The sequence below is a fragment of the Colias philodice genome, chromosome 7 (genome assembly GCF_061535455.1).
Source record: "Colias philodice isolate Cphi_HAF_F1 chromosome 7, ilColPhil1 Martin Lab GWU primary, whole genome shotgun sequence".
In the NCBI taxonomy this organism is placed as follows: domain Eukaryota; kingdom Metazoa; phylum Arthropoda; class Insecta; order Lepidoptera; family Pieridae; genus Colias; species Colias philodice.
The window spans coordinates 8,520,029-8,546,582 of NC_143092.1; the positions used below are offsets into that span (position 1 = coordinate 8,520,029).

The 26,554-nt window shown below is 32.2% G+C and overlaps 2 protein-coding genes across 14 annotated transcripts in view; one reads left to right on the forward strand and one right to left on the reverse strand.

Moving 5' to 3' along the window:
• Window positions 1-26,554, forward strand: part of LOC149487219 (uncharacterized protein CG43867) — a 251,570-nt gene that overhangs the window by 180,473 nt on the left and 44,543 nt on the right. For all 13 annotated transcript variants that reach the window (XM_089697509.1, XM_089697513.1, XM_089697510.1 and 10 more), the window contains one exon: window positions 17,977-18,039. In XM_089697509.1, coding sequence (XP_089553635.1) covers window positions 17,977-18,039 — 63 coding nt within the window. The remainder of the gene's footprint in view (window positions 1-17,976; window positions 18,040-26,554) is intronic.
• Window positions 1-26,554, reverse strand: part of PCB (Pyruvate carboxylase) — a 132,691-nt gene that overhangs the window by 1,528 nt on the left and 104,609 nt on the right. The window lies entirely within an intron of this gene.

The window sequence follows — 26,554 nt, forward strand, 5'->3', positions numbered from 1 at the left end:
ATTAAATACAATAACCAATGATATATGAATAAACATAACACGAACTTATGATAAAGAAGTTGAGAACATCGTTCTCTATAGGTACCTAATACCACACTGTTCAGATGATTTGAAAGTAATAGAAATAGATAATAATCAAAATATGCTATCTTTAGTGCTACTTTTTGTCTCATCATGAAGCTTGAAAATAAAAGATGAAACGTTCAGTCGCACGCTCTCTGAAAACAAAACAAATACAATCATAAAACCAAGCAAGATTTGCCATAAAGTATCACCAGTGATGTTCGATAAACACTACCTCATAGTACCGACCAATATTAAAGAACTTGGAAGCAACATTGGCACAAGGGCTATTCGACATGACCACTTCGCAAAGTTACACAGTAATATTGGCACCGAAACTAAATATTTACTCCCACATTCTAGAAGTTTCCGCCTTATGTGAAAACTTCGCTTTCCTATGTTTGTTATTCAAAGTAACTGTGTGACAGACTGTATGAAGCATCGAAATGTTTCTAGTTTACATTCCTCAATAAATCCGAGCTTTTTTGTGATTAATTTCTTACTGCATTAAAACATTATAAACTAATCGTTAGTCACGCTTTCGCAAAAGAATCAATCAAGTGCTTTACCTTTAATCTTAAGAAACACACACAAAACGAATATTCAAATCTATCTTGTATAATATAGGAGACAACCAAAACATTAACGAAATAGCAACATTGAACCTCTAGTCGTACATTTTATACAACGTGTAATACAATCCTACTACATACGTACTTCAAAGATCAGTTTCCCTCCCAAAAAAAGACACATGACTCATCATTAGTGCATCTTGACCCAGTGACCTGCACATCAACCCCTTCTCGCACGATCTCACCCTACCAGGCTACCATAAACGTAATGAATCACTAGCTAGCTTTGTAACATACTTTGTATAGCCTACAAAGCAATGGCATAGTTCCCCTCAATACTTTGATGATGCCTTCATTACCACATGGTGTCAGTTTGTTACAGTCTATTTATACGATAGCGTCACATGTAAGTGAATCTATACTATTACTATAAAGCTATAAAGTTTATTTGTTTGTTTATTTGAACGTTCTAATATCAGGAACTGCTGGTCCGATTTGAAAAATTCTTTCGGTGTGAGATAGCCCATTTTTAGAAGAAGGCTATATATTATTATCATCACGCTAAGACCAACAGGATCGGAGCCACGCGGGTGAAACCGCGGGGCCCAGCTAGTCATATAACTATAACCACACACAAAAATAACGTGACATCTACTAGATTCAGGATACAGGACACACAGGTAAGACATCTATTCCATATAACTTCAAAATAATATAGAATTCGCTCATCATTATACAATTAGAATAACAACAGATGACCTTTCCAGGAGATGCCCTTACACAAAGAACTTAGTCAATATTACAACTCTCAGCATTTATCGAAATTCCCGACATTACAACCATTCTCGAAAGGTCATTATTATAACAGCCAGCGATTCGTTTCGGTAATTTTTCTACGCACTCGAAAACCGCCTCGATATTTCCCTGCTAGGGTTACCAAAAATATTATAATAATAATATTATTATTCAAGCTTTTATTCCTTTTATTTTAGGCGCTCTGTCTGTGTCCTTGTATCGTCATTCGTGTTTAAATTAAATTGGATCGCGATATTATTTTTAAAACATAAAATTCATGACACAGTATCTATTACTCATATCATGAATCTTTTTATATGAACAAAAATAATAAATTATAATGTAAGTGAATGAAATTATACTCAATTTACAAGCGTAGTCTTACTGATCGCTGTCTTTAACATTCTTATGCTTTGATTAAAACAACTTTTAAATTAGTGTCTTAAATATTTAAAAATGCTTACGTATTTAAAGAACACAATAGAACATTCCAGAACGTTCGAGAACACCAAGCAACCCTATAAGACCCGCCTATTAACGTCAATGGCATCATCCCGATGGTCATTTGTCACGACCGGCACGCCTTCCTCTTGTCCGCACATTACCGGATAAAACTAGATAAATCTGGTTTGAACTGGATAAGGGATCACCAAGATATGTATGCCCTAACCAGTCCTGTCGATGAAATACGCAAAATTTAAGGGTTATGCTAATTTTGTATTAAAAACGAAAGGAAACCTAATTTAACAGTTCTTATCGTTCAAAATCCAAAGAAGTTAAGAATATAACATAGTACAGGGTTTAATTCTTTAAAATTTATATTGTACAGGGCATTTTTTTACAATTATAACAATAGGGACCTCATACACCGAAATTGTCACGTTCAGGACTTTGTTTTACGCTTTGTTTTACGTATAAATTCCCTCCTTGTCTATCTAAAGTAACTTTACCACCTGTAACGTTTATCACCTGAAACTCACAAATTATTCTTCGCGATAAAATATATAAAAGTTTAAAAATATAAAAAAAACACCCTAGAGGTTAGCATTATGCAAAAACGTAACACGAAGAGAGAATGCGTTCTTTGACCTACTTTTTAACTAATTCGAGGGCTGGCTCTAATGCGCTGAAAAATAACATGTTTTAATGTTGCCCGCCCTGCGTGTCACTTGTTATACGTCACTTTGTTATGTCTTTAGTGACAAAATGTTTTATTTGTGCGATTTTTTTTTTGTGTATCTGTACAGTTAAAAATGATGAAACCAAGTTTTTTAAGTGCGTATTACATTGAAGTAATAATATAAAAAAGACGTGTGGCACTCGGGGACTGCCGCGGTAAAGCTATTGCATGCTATGCCTTCAAGCCACACCTCCGCGCCCGTCGGAGTGGGAAGCGTGAGGTTTTTTCTTTACGGAATTTCTGGATTCGGTCCCCGCGCTCAAGGCCCGCGATAGAAGCTATGCAATAGCTTAATACCATCACGCAAAAGTTATGTGATAAACTTATTATTAATTAAGTGACTTAAATTGGACATAAGTTAATTATATAAGTTTTGAAAGAACAATTTTCTTTTTCTTAAAAATAGTCTAAGAAACTGGAACAGTAGTACGTAAAAAGTCATTTTTCAAGTACACTGCTAAGCTTTCATACCAAACTACTCTTTACTCAGGCTAAAATTAAAAACACAAAATTACTATATATTTCTTACCTTTTCAATGCCGCTTATATTTTCAGTTATTCTCTAGGAAATTACTTGTTGACTTGTATATTAATAGAACCTTTTGAATACGACTTTAATATTAAAAGCCATTAATATTCAAGAAACCTTATACAACGCTTTAGCCTTCGCTCTAGCAAAGCTTAGCCGAGTTCAAATCGGCTTATCATACAGTAAACGAAAACAGAGTTAAAACTTTGTAATATTATTAAAATTTGCCGTAATCCTATTATATTTGGATAAGTTACAGTTTACTGTTTCCGTTTTTTATTTTTATTTTTTTTGTTTCTTTTGTTATACTGTCAATGCCACTTCCATTACGGTAGTTTTGATTATTACGGTAGAATTGTTGCATTCGTTTATTTAATCCCATAAAGATATGGGATTTCGACACCACATTTAAGTCAACAACATAAAACCGATTCTTAAATATTATTATGGACAAACCGTTTATACCCCACATACAATTGTTTATAACACAGGAATTTATAACACAAACTAAAAAAGTTTTACCCGTTACAAAAAGCGATACGCGATAGCGTTTTAACAAACGGCAGAATAGTACACATATCATGTTTCAATAGTTTTGATTACAGCATAAAAGAACACATTATACGAGGATTTAGATAAATGCACGTATGTATAAAAGGAGAAAAAAAATGTTACGATTATTTAAACTCGGCTCCAGGGTGAACGGGGGTGCCGGGTGCGTTATCTATCCGACTGAATAAATTGTGGGAGCGGGAAAAAGTTTAGAAAGGTACCATATGAGTTGCCAGTAACAAAAAATAGCTGGTGAATTGTTAGATTGCGGGCTTTTGTGGTTTTGTTTTTTTTTTACTTTTTTTGTGCGAATAGAGACTGTAGATTGAAATTTTATGTCGGACTAGCCGGGTGCATAGCACAAACATAACTAACGCAACGCTGAGTTTTATCTGACTATTTTGTTTGGGAAAAACTTATTTTTTGTACTATTGCATTTCACCGGCTTTCAAAATTCGATCGGTGTGCATGCATCTGTTCACGAATCACGATTGAAGGTATTTTAAATTAATGCCAGCATATGAAAATATACGAATCGGAATATCCGTAGACAACGGCATGATTACAAAGACAATTCATTGCTATTATGTATAAGATTTAATGGTCTTTATAATTGATATTAGCATACCCCTATCTCGATTTAAATCAAGTAAAACAGCACCCTATATCTTAAATTAACTCCAAATCTTTCGTGACCTCGGTTGGCAATAAAAAGGTTGAGAATCCATGGTTTAAAGGCAGGTCATTTAACGAAGGGATTCGTATGCAAAGACGGTAGCAAGATTCAATTATCTCGGCGGCTGTTCGCGATAGAGGAAAAATCTTAAGTTGTCAAGAAATCTGTACAGCGGTTTGGCTTGATTTAGAGCGTGAGATCGCGGAATTTCACGGGGCAATTTGTTTAAACGATTTAGTTTTTTTTCTTTAATGCCTAGTGGAAAAAGGTTGGCTGGCGCTGAAGTGATTTAAGAATCATTGATTTTTCTCTGTGTATTGGTTTCGAGAATTATTTAGTGTATTTAATTATGCTGTGATGTATTTAATATTACCTACCTATACTATTTGTCCACATCGTCATTTTATACACATTTAGTATCGTCTAAGATCATAGAGTTTACTTTGCATATAGCTTTATGAATAGTAAAATATTACCTTAGAAGTTAGACTTAAACTTTGAACAAAAGCTCCAAAATAAACTTTATTAATAATTAATTTGTGTTAAATATATTTCAGTTTCGAAATGGTATATAAGAAAGAAAGATATAGTTAAATAGTTTTAATTTTTAAATTAATTTCAAAAGTTTATATTAAATTGAAATTTTAATAACGCGATACTTTCAATTTATTACCACTTAATTTTCATGAAGTTATTGAACTTTAAAATAGGCAAGAAAAATCTCCATAGATAAGCATTGTACATAGAACATTGTACGTCAGCTACTCATGTCAAAGGTAGTACCTAGTACCTAGGTTCTACAGTCACAATGTCTAAGAGGTTCTAGAATACTGGAGAAGGTGCTAATGCGTGTCTCAAAGCCTCTTTGGTACCTAACAAGCCAGTCTCATTTCTTTTTACAACAGATAAGGGTATGTTCACACAGACCGACTCGAAGAAGCCGTTGGCCTATCACGTTGATACAGAGATATTACTACGGTATTTGTAGTAAGGTATATTTTTGCATGTTCACTGCTTTTGTCTGTTCTGTCTGTGTATTAAGAATGTTTTTACGCGCTTGGTGTGACATATTAAGAGGAATTCCTCTATTTATTAATTTATAAATATTAATTCTAAAGGATTCTAATTTTATTGTACGCGCAGCCATTTGGCTCCGATTGCATGCCCTAGCGGTTCCACTCCGACCGACTTCAAGCGTATACGATCCGGCCTGTCTCTGTCTGTGATGAAAGAAAAATGCGCGACGATGCTCTCCGAGCCGGTCTGTGTGAACGGACCCTTTTAGTGGAAATACTCCGCATTTTTAAATATTCCTAGTTTTAATCTTCATTACATAACACACTATTGGTTTAGCTTACACGTTTCACGCTGGAACTATGTTAGTTGTGTAAATATGCAAAAGTATTTAAAAGGGTTGCAATTTTAAAATTTTAAACCGTATTTGTAATTCTTCTGATAATAAAACGTGTTCTCTTTTGCTTGAATGTAATTTTAGAACTAAAGATTAACCTAACTTATAAATTTTGTAATTTATTACTCACTGTTTTGTTTTAGTATTAAAAATGATTAGTTGTTCAATTACAAGTAATATTAATATGGCTAGTACTTTTTAAAAGATAATACAAATAAAACAGACACATAAACGTAACATGTACAAAGTAACAACAAAAGGACACTCATTACAAGATATAAAAACTAACCCTAAAATGCGGTAGCCGAAATCCATTCAATTTTCTGCATCGCAGCCCAGTCTGATATTGGAACTGTGAGTCGTCGTTTTCGTCAGTGTACTTTGAGGTTCTCTCGCGTGGAAGTAACCCTTAGTGGACTAGAACTAATGGGCTTACTGTTTGAAGAATATTTCGGCAGGAAACGGTTAAGTTTGGGATGTTTGCTTCAACGCTTTTGAGGAAGGATCTGTAAACATGGATGTTTAATATCATGTTAGATGTAGTTGTATAGATAATAGTTATGGAATTAATATTATCCTAACTAATATTTTAATTAAAAAAATGTGTCCTATATTAATAGTGATTAATTGAGTAGGTATTTGAATAATAAAAAAATATAGATTTTTTTTATGTATTTTAAAACTTTATTATTAATATTAAGTATTGATATTTAATGCAAAAAACTCCAAAAAAAATATTTTTCAATTAATTATAAGCAATTAAAAATTGATGAAATTTAAATTAAAATCACGTGACTATAAACGCGCCATGACTGGTCACCATAGATGTGACGACAAAATGTTATAGTTGTATACGTTTTTCTATCAACTGCAATGAGTGAAAACTAACATTATGACGTCACACGCGTTCGGGTGACGCTTCGGGAGTTGTCGGTGTGTCTTCGGTACCGGATTCAAAGACTAATTTTTATTTTGAAATAACTTTTGAATTAAGTATTGCAAAAAAAAAATTAAAAAAAAAAATTAAAAAAAATTGTTATAAAACTAATATATAGTCTTTCCATTTAGAACAAAAAAATTTTTATTCAAATACCCAATTGTTATCAAACAACAGACGCGAAATTTTATGAATTCATATTATTATAAGATTATTATCTACTTTTTGTCATGAAATAAATACGCTTCAATCGACAATGATATGAAATGATCAAATGAACATAGTGAAAACTGAAAATTATTCAAATTAAAATTACTAAAAAACTACACATACTTAAATACATAACAAATTACTGTAAGAAATCCATTCTACATAATATATTCATCGCGAAAAATCAAATAAACAAGATTATTATTATTAAAAAAACAAAATACCCGACTGCACACTAAAAAAAGAGTAAAAATTTAGAAAAAATATTATTATGTCTTTATCCCGTGGGACTTTTAGGATAAAATGTATCCTATGACACTCCCGTAATCAAGACAAATCTAACGATACCTCATACATCAAAACCCATCAAGCCGTTTAGGCTACAGGTGGTCACAAAGGAAAAGACATACATACATACTTACATACACTCGAAAAACATTACCCTCCTTCTTTGGCAGTCGGGTAAAAAGTCGTAATACACCTCGCACATTACATAATATTATTAAAATAAAACTTACAACGTAAGTAAGAAACTCGATTTCCTCTTCATTCCACTATGTTCTGGTTCAAAGGCCAGATAAGACCGTCCAAGCAGAGTGTAACGGTTAAATTATGTTCATTCTTTTAGAAACATTTTTCTTACATGAATGAACATCGTACTCAAGTAACTTGGTCTATTGAAGTGAAGATTTAAAATAAATGTAGGGAAAATTTACGTGCTTATTTGGAAATACGGTTTGCTCACGAAAATGTTAAAGGCAATGTTTAATCACTCAGTCTTGCAAGTTATATTTAAAAATAACTCTTAATGTAACTAGAACAGTTTGTAAAAATATATCGGAAAAAGGATAGATTCAAAATTATTATTTTTAAGAATGTTCAATTAGTTTTATATCAAGGCAAGCACAGACAAATATATGAACTCACACAAAGTCCCATTTTTTAAATTACCGTCAGTATAAAAAAAAATTCTCACCAGCATTGAAATATCTTCAAAACAATTTATCAACTGTTCCGAACAATTCTGTTGAGACCGTGATTTCTGAGATGTACGTCCGTTGCGTGCGGCGGCGAAACGATAAATGACCGTTGCTACGTAGAACGACGGGCTCGTTCAAATATTAACAAACTACCCTCTCGGTGCTTTTATTGTTATCGCCCACGACTCTGAAGCTTTATGGCCTCCTTGATTTCAAGAAATGGATTTAGATGTTGGCTTACCTTGTAATCCTTTGAGAGTATTTGATTTGGATAAATCTTATTGTTTCAATGCTCTTTTTTATTTCATTGTATATGATGGTTCGATACTAACTGTACTTTTAGTTTCATTTAGATATGTTTGCACTATTGATTGAGTTTATAATATAATTAGTGTCATTAATGTTTCTATTATATAATACAGCATTAAAAATAAAAGACAAACAAAATATAAATACCGTCTATAACCTGAAGCTACATCATTAAAATTCAAAACGAAAAATATTGAATTTCAACGTGATTTCAACACAACAAATTGAAAAATAAATTACAACACAAACGAAGTCAAGCAAAAAGTTCATAAAAGATGAAGCCAGAAACATGTTTTAAATTAATCGTAAACGCGCAACCATAAACGTGAGCACACAAATATAAATCTCAAATATTTCTTCATCCCCATTTGCACGGCTAAATTCGCTCAGTTATACAAGCGTAAAGCTTAAAATAGCAACCCTGGAACGTTTTACAGCCGCACCTGCTTTATATGGCCAAAGCACCTGTAAACTTTGATATTTGAAGCCTTAAAAACCTTTAGAGTAAAAATTTATTGCTTCAACTTACTGTGTTACGAGTTTAACTGCTGCAATCGGATGTATGGAGAACGTAATTTCGTGTAGTTTGTGAGATAGTATTGTATGTTTTTCTTTATTTGTACATACTATCACGTGCCCTACTATTATAGATATTAAAATATTAAGAATTGAAGTGTGTTTATTATTACTGTATTACTTATTTCTAAAATCGATATTCTACAGGATTTTCTGTGCTATAGATTAAACACAAATTATATCGTAACATGCATACATCTGCAGGAAGTTTCATATCAATATCAAAAAAGGCATTTGAATTTCTAGAAAAACTAACAAAACGAATAACTTTCATATAATATAAGAAAGTCAGCACATTCAAAACACAACTGCAAAGTTCCTATACGTCGTCGCTACGGGGTCATTACCAACATGTCGGCCATATATCCTTGTGTATGACTATAATTTATCACATCAGACCACAACAGCATGCTTGCATGATTGATGTGGAAGCCAGCGCAAATATAGCTGATGTGTTTGCTATGGAAGAATTTCTGGAACAAAGCAAGTTCTTTTAACGGTAGTTAGTGGTAGTGGAAAATTTCTCTGATATTTACCTTTTGCAATTAAATGGTCTTTTAGAAAGAGAAGATAAGGTTCTAAACATAGGAAAGTGTAAAAACACATTTTTACTTAAATAAGATCATCGTGGAAAAGTAACACTTTGTCTATAAAAAATATTATACTAATTCCAAAATGCCTGTAGTAGCCTTAAAATTAAATTAATGCAAACGCTGAAATTTATCTATGTAATGAATCGGTATCAATTAAAACACACTGGCAACATGCGTTGAAAGTTGATTAAAAAGTTTTAACAATCATATCCATACCCGTAGACAGAGAAACCAATAGACAAATTGATATCTTATGTCGCATTCACACAAGAAAAAGAGCAACTTATGCCGGTGTTGTGTAAAGAAATGAGAGAGAACGATAAAATTTTTTGTTTCACCCAGCGTGCCACTTTTTTCAAGAAAAGAAACCTACTTTGCTAAACAAAGTTTGACAGCTAACTATCGTCTTCCCTAAAAATATAGTTTTTACATGTTATAAGTTAGAAGTAATTCATTGTGTTTGGTTTTGCATAATTTAAACTTACCGTTAATACCTTATAAAATAATACCATGGTGCGGTGTAGTGTTAAAGGGTGTAAAAGTGATAGTGGAACGAAAATGTCTGGATTGTCTTTTCACTCGTAAGTATACAACTCTTTATCAGTTAATAGGCCTTCATGATACTTTAGCGTGTTAATATATTGTGTATCACGTGCTGTTGACTTGAATACATTGTTTAAAAACCACAAAAATAACAATTATAAATTTTAACCTAAAAAATTTTGTGTTGCCAACTTTTCTACAAATTGTTACCCACTATTATGGGAAATCTTAATACATATATATAAATCTCGTGTCACAATGTTTGTCCTCAATGGACTCCTAAACCACTTAACCGATTATAATAAAATTCGCACACCATGTGCAGTTCGATCCAACTTGAGAGATAGGATAGTTAAAAACATGTAGGTACCACGGGCGAAGCCGGGGCGGACCGCTAGTAATAATATATATTCTGCAGTGTGTATTTAATTAAATATCTGAAATATTCAATGGCTTTTTCCAGTTTTCCTGGACCGGATAATTTACGAAAAATTTGGATTGTATAGGTCTACCAGAATCTGATGGCATATTTTTATTTAGGAAATAAAAGATTTTCATGTGGCAACTTATTTGACAACTATCAAATTGGGTGTCAAATTATTTGTCTTTTTGCAGTTGATAAATAATTTTTAGGATATTGTCTAAAAAATCTTCGAAAATGTCGAAAAAGCCGCTGTGATCACAAGCAAGAGGTGTTGTTTATAATGTGTATAGAAAAATATTTGATGAAGAAGGGTCAAACACATCACAATTTTCAATTTATAAGATTTTATTGGTAAATTGGACTTACCCGCTTTGATACTTTCAATTAAAAAATATTATATGTAGGTAACTATAATATTAAATAAATAAATAAATAAATATTATAGGACATTAGTACACAAATCGACCTAGTCCCACAGTAAGCTCAATTAAGGCTTGTGTTGTGGGTACTAGGCGACGATAAATATAATATTTAATAAATACATATATAGATAGTAACACCCAGACCCAAGAACAAATAATTGAGTTCATCACACAAATATTTGCCCTGACCGGGGATCGAACCCGGGACCGTCGGCTCAGTAGGCAGTTACTTTACCACTGCGCCAACCGCGTCGTCAAATTGTTTGTTGATTGGAATATACTTTTATGAAAACTTATTACTGGAGTTTCCAATACGGCTATTCGTCAAGTCCAAGCTGTCCAAGTCAATTTTATAATGTGTGTACTTATCTGTTAATACTTACGAAAATAAACATAGTTTTATTTTATTTTATAAAAAATTATAAGCAGCTAGTTTTCTATCGATATAACATCGATATTTTTACATGGCATAATGATAATGAACATACAAATATAGGTATGTGTAAATAATAATATGTATTACCTGTATAAAAGTAATATGTATATTATACATAATATGTAAGTATGTACCTACATAATATTAAGTGGATATCTCATTAATAAGTACAGTATTGTCCACTTATGTAATGTGACTAATGATATTGAGAACAAACTAAAAAATAAGCAGTATCAAGATCGTTCAGTCCATTTTCCCTAGGGTTGCACACTCAAAATTTTGATTTCCCTAATTGCCATCAGATTCTGGTTTACCTATAGCTACAGGACGAACAGCTTGGAAACCAAAACCGTCATCAAAAATTTGCAGCAACCATTTTGAGAAAAAAATGTTGATCCAAAAGAAAAAACTTACAATGCTATATCCTTATGCTGTACCTATTCTGGTAAATATTTAGTGGCATATTAATCTTATCAATTAAAGTCTCAACTTTTATATTATGTTTTATGTTTTTAAAATTTAATCACCTGTAGAAAAACATTATTTTGTGCATTTTATTACTTTTATAGACATTTTATTATTATATTATTATATTATTTTACATTTATAGACAAATGTTAACTAACGAAATTTTTTTGAACTTCCGTCCTTATTGCACATTAAAAAAAATGTTTAAATAATTGTCGGTAAAATATTTCACTTTTTGGAGCCCTTCATATAAATATACTTAACAAGATCGCGCCATAAAAGTTTAAAAAATGTTAATACTTTGTTTATAATATTCTTTTCAAGTTAAGTAACTTGAACAAAAAACTAGAAATTTCTAGTGTTTTGTTAACTTGAAAAAATTTTTTCTTAGAAATTTCTAGTTTTTTGTTAACTTTTTGTTAAGTACATATAACACGCATTGATTATAGGAAGATGCATAAGGCCACCCAGTAAGGACTTGTACCCAGTAACGATTGCGACATCGCGCACACCTGCGGTTCCAGAAAGTATTACGGCAATCACCACCACCGCAACGCTGCCCCGCCGAAGTCAATGGACGCTCTTGGTTCCAACATTGAACCGGAGGGACGTAGTTAATTAAGTTAGAGATAATTTAAATGTAATTTTTTTATTACAATAAATTATTATTAAGTAAATTTCGTTTTTTTTGCGCCTTCGCGGGTTGGTCAATATAATTAAAGTGTGTATCTGTTAATTTACGAAAATAAACATTATTTTATTTATTTTATTTTATAAAAAATAATAAACAATCGAGTTTTCATCTGCATTATCATTACATACACATTTTCATATGGGATTATGATAATGATATATGTACATATTATATAATACATAGGTATGTGTAAATACATAATATGTATTACCCATCTAAAAGTAATATGTTTACTATATACTAGCTGCGCTCCGCGGTTTCACCCGCGTGTCTCCACTCCTGTTGGTCTTAGTGTTACGGTACAATATAGCCTTCCTCGATGAATGGGCTATCTAACACTGAAAGAATTTTTCAAATCGGAATCAAAGTAGTTCCTGCGAATATCCCTTCCCTACTCACCTTCACCCCGTCCCGTACTACGCCTCCTCATTGAATTATACAGTATACCTACTATTTTCTGTAAATTGACACTTTTAAAAATTCGTTATATCTTTTGAATGGAATATCGCGGACTTTCTTGTAGATATTGATCCATTCTATAATACCGTAGAACATTTTTTTGTTCTATCTTCAATAGATTCCGCAGCGCACGCGATGACAGAATTTTTATTAAGGATACATTATTGCATTTTTGGTAAGGATCTCTAATTTTTTTGAAAATGCAATATAGCCTATGTTGCTCAGTGAAGATGCAGCTTTCTAATGGTGAAAGAATTTTTGAAATCGGTCCAGTAGTTTATGCGTGAAAACCATACATACATACATAATTACAAACCTTTCCTCTTTATAATATTAAGTATAGAAATGTAAGTATGTATCTACATAATATCATTATGTGGATATCTCATTATTATCCACTTATGTGAATAATGATATTGAGAGATTTGTATCTTACAAATTGTGGGGTAAATTTTCCCTCATACGGTAACCCTAAATATTGTGACGTAATCTTTTCTATCCCTTTCTGCGACACGCATTGCCGGTGTCTATTGGATTCTCCGTCTACGTCCATACCAGTGTTGACCACAGCCACAGTCCTGATAAAGAAAAAAAATCAACCGCCAATCAGCGAAGAGCGCGCCAATCCATCAACGTGTCATTGCCCAGAATCCAATTTCCCGCTCAAAATTTTCACCGTCTCGAAAAAGCAATTAAAATACACATTTCTATCATTTATCATCAGCTTTACGTCATAATAGATTCCGTTTACGACGGTTAATGGCTAAACGGTTTCACTTTATGACTATTATATTACGTTTTATCAGTATATTAGATTTGATCTATGTAATTGAAATTTATGATTGGACAGTATAAAAAATGCTGTTTCCTGCGGACTTTTCATTTCATATTTAATTACAGAGCGGTAAACGAGATACAAGTAAATTGAGTTTTTACTTAAAATACCTACCCCCCTAGTCAAGTGGCTTTCTGTTAGCGTAGCGTTCAATAGAATAGACTACGAATGTATGAGATTGACGTAACCTGTAGATACGTTTATCTACAGCCTACGTCAATCTCATACATTCGTAGTCTATTCTATTGAACGCTACGCTTGACGTAACCTGTAGATACGTTTATCTACAGCCTACGTCAATCTCATACATTCGTAGTCTATTCTATTGAACGCTACGCTTACAGAAAGCCACTTGACTAGGGGGGCTATTATGGTTAAGGTAATAAAAACCAAGCAGTTAACAATGATAGTACGTAGTATAATACCTAAATGGTATTACATCCGATATTACATTATCTACTATAATTTATGTAATATTATAACTATTGTAAGTTCTGAAAATGAAATGAACAGTTTGAACCTTGATTTTAAAATTATCCTGAACGACGTCCGTTATGGACCCTTTCTTCAATTGTCTCCAACAATTTAGAACACACATTACTTACACATTATTTATCTGAATAGTTCCCAAGAAACCAAGCACTTACTGTTTAAGTGTATTTCTATTGAGCAATAAAGGTTTCAATTAATTACTAAATATTATGTCCGGATAGTGTACTCGTATTGCTTGAAATTATATAGGTTGATAAGTAAGGGTCATGGCTTTCAATGTGGTTGCGTGCTTTTTGCATTATCTATGGTTTAAAAAATTGGGCGGTTTTCATGTATAGGAATTGATATGTAGTTTGTCATTGAAGTATGATTAATAATAATTGATAATATTTGATCTGGATGGCCGTTGTTAAGACATAATCTGACGACAATTCTCTACATATGACATTTAATTATTTATGTTGACTTCGTAACTAGAATACAGTTTACTGTTTTAATCATTTTAAATTACAAACATAAAACCTTAAATTTAAAACCGCAGGCCTATAGCACGTATCAGAAATTTAAATTCAAGCACAACGTATATGAAGCTGTAAAACGATTTTGATATTAATGTACCTTGTACTATAATTTAATACACTGCTCCATTTTGGCTCACAGCTCTGCACAATGATTTAAGTGTGGTGGTAAAGTAACCTCTAATATAAGTTGGAGAGGAGCCAACCTTACCTGTTCTTATTAACGGATGTGATGCAAAACACAGCCTCCAAGGAATAATGGTATATGTAACTTTTAGTTAGCTGGGACGTAGCCAGCATTTTTAAGCTTTTATGTCAGTGGGCTATTGTTATAGGTTATATATGACTGTGTGGTATGCTCGTAAAATGTCTATGCCGATTAGTTATGGCGGCGTGTGTATAATCTGTACGCGGCACCCACTACCGGGGCTGGCAAATGGCGCGTGTTTGAAAAAGCGAATGACGAAGAATATTCTAGAGAATATTATAATGGTCGCACAAATTTTATTGGATGCAATAACGAGAAAGTATACAAACTTAATAACACAAAAATGCGTTTTATATTATGTTTATCGTTGTCTTACATATGACAAGTTAATACATTATTTTATTATAGGAAGGAAAAAGAAGAAGTAGTAGAAGGAATTTAAATAATTTTCACGTGAAACTTTAACGAATGGTCCGAGGAGCCAGGACAAGGTCCTTCTTTGTTTTTTTCTAATACATATAAACTTATATTGATTACGTCTATTCCAGACGTTTGAAATATGAACTTACACTGATATCTGTCGATGTCTCAAACTAAATAGGTAGCTCAAGAAATATCGACTGGTGGGTCACGGCTATTAGGACGATTTACTGGCAATATGAGTCTCTCAAATAGCTGTCGCCTTCTCATGTAGGGTGACACTTGATTGACGGAATGTTCGAGATATATTTCGGTTACAAAATTGAGTTAAAAATTAACATATAATAAGTAATTGCTAGAATGAATGGATGTGTTTTTAAAGAAGGTATAAATTGAGAACCAAAACGATTATAATGTTTTCAGAAGTAGATACTTTATAGATATTAAAGGTCAACTATAAATATCCAAATATGATAACGTAGGAAGATATTATTTGCTGATATACATTAAAGTTTAAACGTTAACCTAAAATATGTAGGTAGTATCCTACTATTACGAAGGAAAAGGTTATAAATCTGTTCATTAAAACAAAAGCATAATAAAATTGAAAAATGATTGAGTGGGAAAATATAAAGCCATGGAAAACCTAGTAGAGGAATAGACATACAATTAACATCAACCTCAACCTCAACGCATACAACTAACATTGGCAAAATATACAACAATAAATGTAAAACGTAAATAAATACACATATCAAGGGACAGATTCACAAACTTAATTACCGATGATAAATAACAGATCAAACAAACATTCACCCGTGAATAGCGAATTTTATTCGATGCAATTAAAAAAAGTCAACACTTTTCGGATTTCAAACGAGGCAAAGCGAAGCAATATGGTATTACGATAAAACTGTAACACGATTGGAAAACAAACAAATTTTACTTTGAGGCGGCTACAACGATTTTGGGGTTCCGCATGGAAATTAAATAAACACCGAAACGATTTCATTTCTGCTTCATAATTAATGAAATTTCTGTTTGCTTAATTAGGAAGCAAATGTATATTGGCTATATTGTATGTAGATTGAAGAACACATTAACCTTCTTATATTGTAAAAAAAGCTCTTCGCCTGCTGGGTCTTCAGAAACAAATTTTGTATAATGTTAAAGTATAACTTTAATTGTTCATTGACTAGGTATACTTTTTGTTTCAAGTTCCAAAATTTCATTTATTTCGTTGATAGTATCGTTGCAATTTATTTCGTTGTATTATTTCCGTATGCAAACGGCTGATTTAATTTACTGTCATTATATTGTATAGAAGTTATATTGTTAGCAAAACAATTAAGGTAAATTTGACGTTTAGAAGCAGGTAGGTACCCGTAACTCATTAATCTTTCCTTTGGAATGAATAATTAAGTCATTAGTTAAATTTCATGCGAAATGTGTATAAGTCTGTTGTTATCTGTATTAATTCATAATAGGTAATAGCATTGAATCTTGTATAATTTATGTCTATATTCGTGTATCAGCTATCTTAACTATGTAACTTTATCACTGTGTATGTACAATAAAGAGTATTTCATTCATTCATTCATTCATTCATTCAGTGTAACATTTCTTAATTTAGTAATTAAATCTATTGGTCTTTGCAACTACATAATTATTCTATAATGTGTAAAGTAGGTAGTAGTAAAAGCATGCTAACCTTCCACTCAAAAATATTACCCTACGGAACCCATATGCAAAACTTCAAATTCGCTTTTGTACGTCGTTTTTGATCTATCGCATATCCTTCGTTTCTTTGACGTCTGCATTCGTATGCAATTTTATTTTCCCAATTCGTTAGTAAAAGAATTCATAAAGCTTGCCATTCACGTATATTCTCAATAATATACTAATATAGGGAATTGAACGTTCAATACAAAATAATTGCGCACAAATAAAGCGAATCCGACAGTTATTCAGCTGGCAATCTTGAATATTTATTCTCTACGCTTTCGAGTTTCGTGAATGCACGGATTTAAAATTTTATTTCAGCAGCAATTATTGTTAACGTGCATTGTAAATTATTCAGTTTTTGTCCATTTATGGTTTGTTCGTAATGTGATATACGAAATTTTATATATTTATTTATATTGTTACAAACACAATAATATTATGCTCCTATTTTTGTGACCATAGACAAAATAATCTTAAGTAAGTTGTTTACGCAATATCACCATATTATCAATTCATATACAGCCATGAAATTAAATAAACCTTTCCGAGCCTATAACAGCCTTAACTTACATAATATATCACTGTTATATTTGCAAATAACCACCCTTTCGCGATTCGCCACCCTATGCCTCAGAAACCACACGAATACGCTCTCTTACATAACAATAATGCCTTTTCTACAGCCTCCCTGATGAAAAGCGGAATAAACATAGGTATCTACAGTCATAATATTTCGTTACACTCGACCACGTGGTTCGATAATATGCAATTTGAGAATAGCGCCATCTATCGGGTGGTGGCGGAAGTACGTTGCTTTCTGGAACTGAAATGGTTCATGTCAAGCTTGTCGTTTGGTAGCGTTCTAAGTTGAACTACAGATGGCGCTGGCTGTTTGAAAAATATCTCGATGAGTTTATGATAATAATTCAAGATTTGTTCTCTTTTTCAGCTCTCGGAGCTCGAGCAGAGAGTGCTGGAGGCCGAGGGCAGGGCGGAAGAGGCAGAAGACAAGGTAAGATACAATTTTTAACTTTAATAGACAGTGAATAGACAATAGATATTATAAAATTTAAAATTCGAATACACAGAACAATAAAACATTTTTTTTAAAGAACACAAATTGGGGCATAAACACAATTGGTGACTGAAAAAACAGTTTCGCCGTTAAAAAACATAATGGATCAGAATTTGCGTAGCTTAACAATAGGGTATTCAACTAAACAATAGCCAGTTGTATATGTTTCAACCACTATTATTCAGGAACGGCAGTTTCTCTAGTAAAAAGCCTTTTGAATTCGCAACAAACACTCCGGGGCATATAATGTGCAAGTCAGACAGACGGATCATTAATTACGAACCCTGAAGTTTCGTTAATTGCATAATGAAAAGTATTTTCTCGCGTTTCAAGGGCTTTTGAATTGTATGGAGTGTTTGTGAGAATGATGATTAAAATCGTTTAATTTCTGTCGTCAATTGATAGAAGGTATTGAGCGCGTAATTAAAAAGTTTAAAGTGGATTTGACACCTGAAATAATAATATAATATGTTTTATTATTATTATCTCAGGTGTCAAAATTATTCGAACTTTTCGAATGAAAAAAGTGTTATGTAGTTAAATTAAACTTGGTGACTAGTCGGGTAAGTACTATATTGGTAATAAGTAATAACTAACAGACTAACATCTCCTAAGAAAGTATTCAGCTAACTAAAGTACCTTGAGGCTCGAATATGCATTAGGTATATAAAGGGTATTATACATTATTGTAGCAGATATTTATCTTTTTTATTTACAACGTCTAATAGAGTCTAGACTTCCATATTCCTCAATGATAAGAGAATAACTACGTATCTAGTTGAGTATGTATTTTTTTCAAATAGTTTCTCATATTATATGAATATTAGTTATTATTTATAGTTTCTAAATGTTAAAAGTAAATATGAATTTATCTCTTACGAACGAATTTGGGCAGAAGAAACATTTTCATAAGGCAAAACATTATTATAAATTTTAACTATTTTAACATGTTAAATAGAAACAAGTTGCTATTAATTTATCGCAATACATCTTGTGGCATATTTGTTAAAGGCCGTCATGACAATTGAGCAATAGGGAGACTCCGTTTAGGGATTAAAGGGGATTGAAAAAGTACCATCAACAAAAAATATTTCGTTTTAAAGCTGAGATAATATTTAATTACATATTAATACCAACATGGTTCATAAAATTATATTACAGACTGTCTGGAAAAAAATCTACCCGTTTGTGTATCTATATTTCTTCTTTGATTTTAAGTTTTTCGTCATATTTTTCTTCATACGTTTTAAAATTAGAATATTTTACATCGAGCGGAGTCATAAGCAAGTAGGTCCATTTCGCGTTTTTCTAATAAATAAATTCATATTGTAACTACATTTAGCGATACTTTATATGATAAATTGTCTAAAACACTTTGTGAGACTCTATAACATGGTCACAGTTCATAAAATTTTATTAGGTATACATGAAATACCTAAAATGAAAGAGAAAAGCATTTCAGATGTTTACATAAGTAGGTGTATATGTTACGTATGTGATTCATACGTAGGTTACCTAATATTTTTTGGCATCTAGGCTTCTCTGGCATATTCTGTGCAGACTATTTGTCTACGTCAGGTCAAGGTTTAGGGTAAAATATTGCGTATTGTTGAGTGAATGTGGAAACTGTAAATGGCTTGTATATTTTTCGCTATAAATGTTGTGATATTTTAGCAGTGGCTTAGGATTTAGGTTGGTTAGATGTATTATACAATTTTTATCCAAATAAGAGTTCTACACGTTTTAGTAAACGTATATGAAATCACATTTAAAAATAGGTATCGCTTTTAAGAAGACACACGACAAAAGATAAGCTCTTTAACGACACATAAATATTAATCATACAGAAAAACATCTCGTACTTTTCATAAAAGCTATACTTATCTAAATTAATATTTTTTTTTTTACATAAACATGACCAGCAATAAATAATATTAACTGTGCATCAGCCATCATCTCATTTAAACATAATAAATCATTATTGATTTATTTTAATATCTATTTTGCTGACGCTCCACGCAATAACAGCACATAATGCAGCGCCAATCCTGGATGGCTCCTATCGATTTTTCTGGATTGCACCACTATGACTCATTCATGTTTCCCTAGTACTTTGTTTGATAGATTCTAGTGTTTTCCCACTCTCTTGAATCTTTGAGGGCTTTATTTTTCAAGCCTTTTTAGAGTGCCTTTTTTTAAGGTTTCTATTATTTGAAAGTCAATTCTCAGGTTTAATTAATTCTCATTCCTTTCAAATGAAATTATTAGTAATTTAAAATGAAACTTCTAATCGGAATTTTATTTATTCGAATCGTATTGATATCTTTATCAAAATGTTAAAAAAAATACACTATACCCATATAGGTGTTTAAAGTAACTAAATTGTTCAGATATAAAATGACTGCGGTTGTAATGTTATAAAGAAACCGAAATGTAAAGAGGCAATGCAAAAATTGAATGAACCATTTTATTTCAAGCATTCTCTTTCATCGCAACAAAACAAATATGACGTAATAACCCCTTGATAATCCTCCCCATGTGCTTTCAGTTGCACATCTATTAATTCGCACGCGATTATAATCTGTATTCAAATAGCAATAAACACTAGAGCTCTGTCACAATCACAGTTGTTTTTTTTTATCAAACCATAGTCTGGCAACAATACATCTTACCCTAGAGCAAGCTACCCTCGACGCATGCGTATTCGAACTGACGTACTTCACACCGTACCACCACGCTTCCGTGTTCATATAACTTCACTCCTAAACTATATGTACATAACAAAATATCTTGTTAAAAAACGTAAAATACCGTAAAACATCCATACAATCCGTCTCTTCAAACCGTTGTTCTAAATAGCAACATATTGCTTTAATAAACTCGTGTTCCGTATACTAGATTTAATCAATAGAATAATTAATTATTTGTGATCTAGCGACGCTTTATATCGCTTACAACAACGAATTAGGAATTCGCTTAGTGCTAAATAGAAGGTAGTGTGTTGATATGTCGAAACCGAAAACGTTGAAGGCTCATAGACTGAGTGCTGAGTACGCTGAGAAAAACGGTCATCCCTTGAAGAAAATCGACCCATCGAATACGTAGCAGGCAGTAAGTCTTTCTTCCTATACATTGTGATTTGCACCTCTTTCAGGTAATTGAATGTTTACGAATATAACAGAAATACGGTAACTATTTCAGTGTTTGTCTCATGTTTGTGAGAGATGTGTATTTTTGTGCCAACTACTGTAATTGCGGCAATTATAATTAGAATGTTTAGGCATTTATCGATCGCTCTAATAATTTCCCACATGTAAATGAATGTAAACAGAAGACACAATAAATAATCTGTTATAGCCCTTAATTTAAATAGTCTGTTAAATCTAACTAATTAATTATTATCAATTAAGTATTATACACACACACTAAAACCTGTCAATTAAGTTTCACATTTTCTGTTATGACTTGAAAGTAGTATTTCTACAAATAGAGCATCTTTTAATGTCTTTAATGTAATAAATTGCTATTTTGGTTAGAATTTCAATCTGAAATCAAATGTATATTTTATAGCAAATTGCTTAAAAATTACAAACCGGCTAGTTATTTACTGAAGTATAAGAACAGCAGAAGTATAATTATATTTGTACGGTAAATTTTTTGGCAAGTCATTTAGTAGATAATGTTCGTTAAATTGTAATAATAATAAAATAGTATTAGTAACCTCGTGTAAAATTAGCAATATGGCGTCGACAGCTGTTCGACGTACGCATGCGTCGTGCGTTTCGCGCCTAAATTCAATGAGGTGCACTCTTGTTAAAAAGTCATAAATGTAAGTGTCGTGTGTAAAACCATTGAATGCTAGTTATTATACTTTAATATTATTTGAGCATGAAAAACCATTAGGAATAAGGAAATTATTGCAGGAACTATCGAAGGGTTAGAATTGCTTTTTTATAATATAAAATATACATTTACTAATTAATTATTCATGCAATAGAAGAAAAATATAAAGTTATGAAACAAACGCAAACGTTTTTACGCAAAATTATTTTTATTAAATAACGCAAAATTACGCGTTCGCTCCTCATGACATAATATGAGGCATGTAGCAGGTGGAACGTTTCACATATTATGTTTTCCGATTGATTTTTCTTTAACGTGGTAACCAACTTTCTTTTTCTTACTAAACTGATATCTACGTGTTATTCTTCAATATAATGTTTTAATGGCTTCCGCCTTCCAGGGGCCGTATTATGACCTCTTATTTCCACACAGTTTACGCCGTGAATTGAACTAACTGGCAAATTCATACTATACCATAATTAACCGTTGCTGGTTATTGCGATCATATTTTGAATTTGCCAGTCAGTTCAATTCACGGCATATGTCTGGTAATAAGAGGTCATAATAGGGTCATTGCGCCTGTTCGCGTCCACCTGCCTATTCGCGTCCATTTTGCGGATATCTATTAGAAAATTCACGAAAATAAGTATACTTTAAGTAAAATTGTAATAAGAAAAATTTCCGATAATACCTCAATGTATAAGAGACATGCACACATATTCAAAATATGCCTGCGCACCGCCTATCCTATGTAAAAAAAATATTTAATTTTGGCTATTAAACGAGAGAGCTAAAACGCGCGGGATTTTGAGAAAAAAATAGTGCGCAGCGTCGCGTTTGACGGTAAGTATCTTATTGTTGAATGTGAATTTTTGAATATGTAACTGTTTCTTTACTTTGCTAACAAAACATGGAATAGTATGGATTATAAATCAGCTTATTTCTTTTACAATTAATAGCTAAAATAAGGTGGACGCGAATTACTACACCGAATTTGTACAACTTCCATTTTGCGTCCACGGCGGGCGTAAACTATACCTATAGTGCATAACAATAGAACATATTGCGTCCACATTGTTTTTCATTACGTAGCAATGAATTGTTTGTTAAAATATGTAATTTAAAATAGATTTTAAACTTTTGACTAAGACCACAAGTTGATAATTTAAATTTTCATTAAAATTAGCAAATTTTTATGCTATTTTTTCATTTTAATCCATCAGTCCTCGGAATCACAGACACAATAGAAAATCTATTGTGTCGCGCCCCGATCGGGGCTTACGGTGGTCAATGGGTTAAAATGGGTATTCTATGAATGAGACTAGTATCTTTGAGAATGAGAGTCAATAAGTCTGTGGTTAAGAAAATAATATAAACAAAAAAGAAATTTAATTCATTAGAAACTAAAAAATAGGGTAGGTAGGTAATCTTAATAGAACTGATTATTATTTATTTAACTACATAACGTAACTTTGTTTTTTGTTAACTTTTAGTTCTATTAATGATGAGAAGATAAATATAAATAAGTTTTTCCAGTTTCCTTACAGTGAATTATATTAATAATAATGTTGATTTTAGGGTTCCGAACCTCAAAAGGAAAAACCGGAATCCTTGTAGGATCACTTTGATATCCGTCCGTCTGTATGTCCGTCTGCCGGTCTGTCTTTCTGTCAAGACCCTTTTTCTCAGTAACGCGTGGAGGTATAAAGCTGAAATTTATATTGAATACTCAAGTCTACGGTCCCTTGAAGCAGTGAAAAAATCAAACTAATAAGCCCAAGCAATCAAAAGATACAGCCGTTTATGCTGCAAATTTTCGCAAATTTCGACATTCGCAAGGGAATCAAAACCTACAGGGTACTTTACGTGAACACAGACACTTGAAGTTTGGTACGAAGCAACGTCTTATAGAACAAATAAGGGAAACACTGAAAAAATAATCATTTATCATATGTTTTAACTGAAACATATGAAAAAAAACAGGTTAATACGGAACCCTCGGTGTGCGAGTCCCACTCGCATTTAGCCGGTTTTTATTAAATAACTATATTCGTAAATAAATAATTTATTAAAATCTAATTTTTATTTGCACTTATCTGATAAAATATCACCCAATACACCAGCTTAGAAAAAGAATTAATTCTTTTTCTAAGCTGGTGGACGCGAACTGGTCCACGAGTGGACGCAAACTGGAATTTTTGGACGCGAACTGGGTAAAACGCCTAATTCTGCTATTTGTCTAGATAAATAAAAACCACATGATATTTCCAACACAATTGTAATTAAATCTTAAAATAGACTATGTAATGAACACGTTACATAAATTTTGCGTTGAAATTTGTTCTGGAACATTTTTATTTTCTCCTTCAAACTTTCCAACTGCACTAAGTGGACGCGAACAGGCGCAATGACCCTACGGCCCCAGCTTTACCGCGATGTCGCTTACATCATGTTAAAAACATAACTCTATATTATAATATGTATTTTATACTTATTGCTATAGGTACAAACTGAAAACATTTTTCTTTAAATTAATAATATCTTCTTATATATAAAAATGAATCGCAAAATGTGTTGGTAAGCGCATAACTCGAGAACGGCTGAACCGATTTCGATAATTCTTTTTTTTATTATATTCCTTGAAGTACGAGGATGGTTTTTATGTAGAGAAAACGTAAATATGTACCACGGGCGAAGCCGGGGCGGACCGCTAGTTAATAATATAAATCACTATCTATAGTATTTGTTTGCAATCATTTAATAATAATCATAGACACTTGGAGTCTAGACAATCTATCTCGCAAGATACATATAAATTATAAAAGACAGGCTATAATATAATATATTAATATTATTATATTTTATAAACCAATTCACTTCAAGTCTCCTCTGCAAGTATCTTCTTCATTAACATTACAACAAGTAATCCTCAATGTCATTTCAATGGCCGTGAATGAAACTGTATTTATTTATTATTAGCAATGGTGTTCGTAAATCGATAGCTCTATAAAATAGTGACTCATTGAGTGCAATAACCCGCTGTATAGTCGATCAGTCGACGGACTAGTCGATCGATCAGTCGATGGATTAGTCGGCCGACTGGAGAGCTTACGCGGCGTTTTGTTTGCACTAGATAAAGCGTTTGGAAATCCATTTTTCCGGGCTAGACTTTGCTAGCTTTATTCGTCGTGATAAAGTGGAAGTTTTAAATTGTGAGCAACTTTGTGGAAATGGTCATATTCGTACATGTATTTTATATTTACATTACATAGCGGTCTTAAATGTTACACAGATGTTATAAGAATATATTTTTATTAATGAAAAAATAAAAAACAAGCGAAAATTAAAATACATAAATAAACAACACGTAATTATTATCATCGGTTTTATACAGTGGAGCTTTGCTATACATACAGTTATTAAAATGACCCGAAAATCACATATTTTCAACTGAAATCGAAAATCACTATAGGTAATTTGGATGACTAAAATAAGTCCTCCCAAGGACAACATTCGTCTAAGTAATCACAGAGGATATCACGTTCGGAATTGTCACAGGAAGGACTACTTCCTTTGTAACTTATCTATATTCGTCCCTTGGCGTGTGTCTGTCACGGCCACTCCTAATTATGTATTGTTTATCTTGTGAGATCTGCATAATTGGTCGGCCGTATTTTTGGAGTTGGTACGACTTCGACTATAGACTCGGTGACCGGTGTGCGTGTATAGCAATACACAGTGTGTTTTAATTATATTGTGCGCCAAATTCTTCTCGTTTGATCTTTTTCTTATGTACTAAAAACAGAACGTTTTCCACCCAACACATGATACTTATACATATGATATAGAAAATTTATGATCTACATTTTTAGCAAAATACTAATTAACGATAATGTTTTCATAATTTTATCGCACCTGAGATCGTTTTTCAAGCACAAAATAGGCTAACCATATTTTTTAATTTTTTTCTTTATTACTCTTGATAACTTTCATTTCAATATATATTTTGATAGAAGTTTAATATCAAATATAATAAAATAAACGTTAACAAGCCAGCATGTTATTGGTTGTCCCAACTTGTATACACGATCCAATTCTGGCCGACCGCCAGACCGTGGCTCCTGTTAAAATTATACCTTTTTGCTCTCATGCTGCCCTGGTACCTTTGAACTTTTTTATTTTATTTTCAAAATAGTTTCGCAATAATTGACATGAAATAAAAAATAATGAATTGCGAATTAAAATCATTGCCTAACAGTCTTACTATTCCTAATTTATAGGTATAAAGGAAGCAAGCTTTTAAATATTCACAACAAATAACATATTAAAAAAATTGTCATATTCATTCCCATAAAAACAAGTTATCTGATCAACATATTTATTATAAGTATCTACCTGTATATGGAAATTCATAATGTTTCTTACCTATAGCGAGGGTAGTTCCGTATTTCTTTAGTCCTAAGTCAAATTGATAATAATTATTTTTCTAATCTTTTGTGGTAAGTGAGAAAAGCCTGAAAGATTTCGTCTCGCCTCAGTCCACATCATTACGCAACCCTCATACCAAAAGCACTCTTGGGTTTTTGCACTTCACAAAGTTCTAAGTACT